The sequence below is a fragment of the Otolemur garnettii genome, unplaced genomic scaffold, assembly GCF_000181295.1.
Source record: "Otolemur garnettii isolate 467f Iridium unplaced genomic scaffold, OtoGar3 scaffold00147, whole genome shotgun sequence".
NCBI classification, from domain to species: Eukaryota; Metazoa; Chordata; class Mammalia; order Primates; family Galagidae; genus Otolemur; species Otolemur garnettii.
The window spans coordinates 1,255,744-1,258,577 of record NW_003852542.1 but is presented as its reverse complement, the minus strand read 5'-3'; the positions used below and the strand labels follow the sequence as shown (position 1 = coordinate 1,258,577).

The 2,834-nt window shown below is 45.3% G+C and overlaps 1 protein-coding gene across 2 annotated transcripts in view; it reads left to right on the top strand.

The window, feature by feature from the left end:
- Window positions 1-2,834, top strand: part of SMYD1 (SET and MYND domain containing 1) — a 44,971-nt gene that overhangs the window by 34,400 nt on the left and 7,737 nt on the right. For both annotated transcript variants that reach the window (XM_003799186.1, XM_023518796.1), the window contains one exon: window positions 1,608-1,700. In XM_003799186.1, the coding sequence (XP_003799234.1) occupies window positions 1,608-1,700 (93 nt within the window). The remainder of the gene's footprint in view (window positions 1-1,607; window positions 1,701-2,834) is intronic.

Genomic DNA, 2,834 nt, shown 5'->3' with positions numbered 1-2,834 from the left:
TATCATTGTTGATGGCCAGTGTCTATGTTCTGATTGGTCAGTTTGTTTCCAATACTGGTCATTCAAATATCATCCCTGTATAGATGCATAGGACAATGTTCCCTTAGACACTAACTGTGATATTTGGGTGGGTCCTGGGGATTCCTATTTTTTTCTCTATACTTTTTTGTATTGTTTTAATTTTTCACAACTTGCATATGTCAATTTTACAGTCAGAATAAACAATAAAGTGATTTTCACTTTGGAAAAATTTATACAATATTTTCTTAAGCAAAAATAGTTTCAGAAAAGAACTTGTGATAGGAATAAGACTAGCAAGTAAACTTCTCCTTTGGACTTTGAGAAATGTGGCAACTTTTCTTCAAAAATATGTTTTCAAGGGAACAGGTTTTTTTTTTTGCAGGGGGGACAGAGTCTCACTGTGTTGCTCTTGGGAGAGTGCTGTGGTGTCAGCTCACAGCAACCTCAAACTCTCGGGCTTAAGTAATTCTCTTGCCTCAGCCTCCCAAGTAGCTGGGACTACAGGCACCAGCCACAATGCCTGGCTATTTTTTGTTGTTGTTGCCGTTGTCACTGTTGTTTTAGATGGTCTGGGCTGGGTGTGAACCTGCCAGCCTTGGTGTAAGTGGCTGGCACCCTACTCACTGAGCTACAGGCACCGCCAAGGAATGGATTCTTAATTATGATACTTCTTTGCCTCAGATATCAAAACCTTGGGGTTTTCTTGTTTGTTTGTTTGACAAGATCACTAGGCTGTTTAGGCAAATGCAGTGAGGTCTAGTTTCCACAGAGACAGCTGACAATTTTTTCCTAATATCCTTTTTGTCAAGACAAGGAAATATGGGCTAGAATTCAGGGATACTCAAACTTTTTAAAACAGGGAGCCAGTTCACTGTCCCTCAGACCATTGGAGGGCTGGACTGTGGGCCCCAGGTTGAGTCGGCTGCTAAGCAGGACAGACAGCAGCGGCAAAAACACCTGGTGGGCTGGATAAATGTCCTAGGCGGACTGCATGTGGCCTGCAGGCCTTAGTTTGAGGATGCCTGGAGATGCTAAGACATTTAGAGGATGTGAATAATCATAATCACAAGGGCCCTTCTTTCTGAACTCCAGGGGCAAGCTCAAGTATGATTTTTGGGTCAAGTTCTTGGGCTCTGTCTTTAGCTCTGTGCTGAAGTCATTTAAATCAATGACTTTGGAAGACAGAAAATGCAAGGGCATACCTGTGGAGTATGTGGTTGACTTTAAGCAAAGAGGAAGATTGGCAAACATTTTTAAGTGATAGAATCCAAATGCTAGAGAAAATACAACAGGGGTCAATGTCAAGTTCTGGTCTGGGTCCAAAGGCCCTGCAATGAGGTTAGGAAGATGGGGGAAAATTGTCTGGCAGGAAGGCTCAGGGACTTGGTTCATAGAAGATACATCGTGAGTCAGGTGGGGGAGGTGGAGAAGTGACGGGGACCTTGGATAGCCTTTACAGAAGGAGGCACTCAGAATGAGGACGACATTAATCTCGCAGGACAACAAGTGTCAAAGATGGCTGCTATTCAAAGGTAGAGTGGGCTGCTCGTGAAGGGGTCTCAGCTCAATGTCTCTTCCTGTCGCAGCCCTCTCAGGAAGTGGTGAAGGAGATGATACAGTTCTCCAAGGAGACACTGGACAAAATAGCCAAGGCTCGCTCTGAGGGTTTGTACCATGAGGTAAGAATTCACTTTTTATAGAGGAGGGGGGTAAAGAGAAGGGCAAAACTATTCTCTAGTAAGGGAGGGCAATGGGGTGAGGATGGGGAGGCTGCCAAGCAGGGTGCTTTTCTGGAAGCTGTCCTTTGTTTGAGATCTTGATTCTTCTTGCCTTTAAACTGAACTTCAGCACCATTAGGTGTGTGTTCTCAGTGACTGTGTAACCCACTGAAATTGGGTTTGAGGAGAGCAAAGGCGGGGGGGCATGTCCCTGGGGAATCTGTAATATGTGACCCTGGCATCAGAGTTGGGGTGAGGAGATGGTAGAAGGACAACCTGGCAGTGGCTTGCCTGCTTCCCCATAACTCTCCCACCTTAGCAATAGTGTGGCATGTGCAGGCCACAGTATTCACAGAGCATTTGACCTTGGGTCTTGAAGCACCTGGGATTCTCAACTGTCTCTACATAAGATTCACCTTTGAAAAATCCTGATGCCCAGACCTCCATTCAGGACAGTTTCACCAGAATCCCTGGGGGTGGGACTCAGACATAAAAATTTTTAAAGATAAGTGATTTCAATGTGTAGCCAAGGTTGAACCCCACTGCCAAACACTGGCAAAGCATTTGCATTGAATTAACCCAAGAAAATTGTTGGAAATACTGATACCTGATCTCATTCCCTAAGATGTGTTTCATCCAATCTGCAACAGAATATATCATCACAAATCAGTATTAAGCAACAGAGGGTATAGCCAAGTTTGGATGCCACTAGGGCAGCTGTCCCCAACCTTTTTGGCACTAGGGACTAGTTCCATGAAAAACATTTTTTTCCATGGACTGGGGGGAGAGAATGATTTCAGAATGATTCAAACACTTTACATCTCCACCTCAGATCATCAGGCATTAGACTCTCACAAGGAAATGAGCAACCGAGATCCCTTCCTTGCCTGCAGTTTGTAGGAGTTGTAAGAGAATCAGATGCTGGAGGCAGAGCTCAGGCAGCTGTACGAGTGATAGGGAGCTGCTGTAAATACTGATGAAGCAGTGAAGCTTCCCTAGCTTGCCTGTCACTTACCTCCTGCTGTGCAGCCTGGCTCCTAACAGGCTACAGCCTGGCACTGGTCTGCAGCCCTGGGGTTGGGGACCACAGCACTA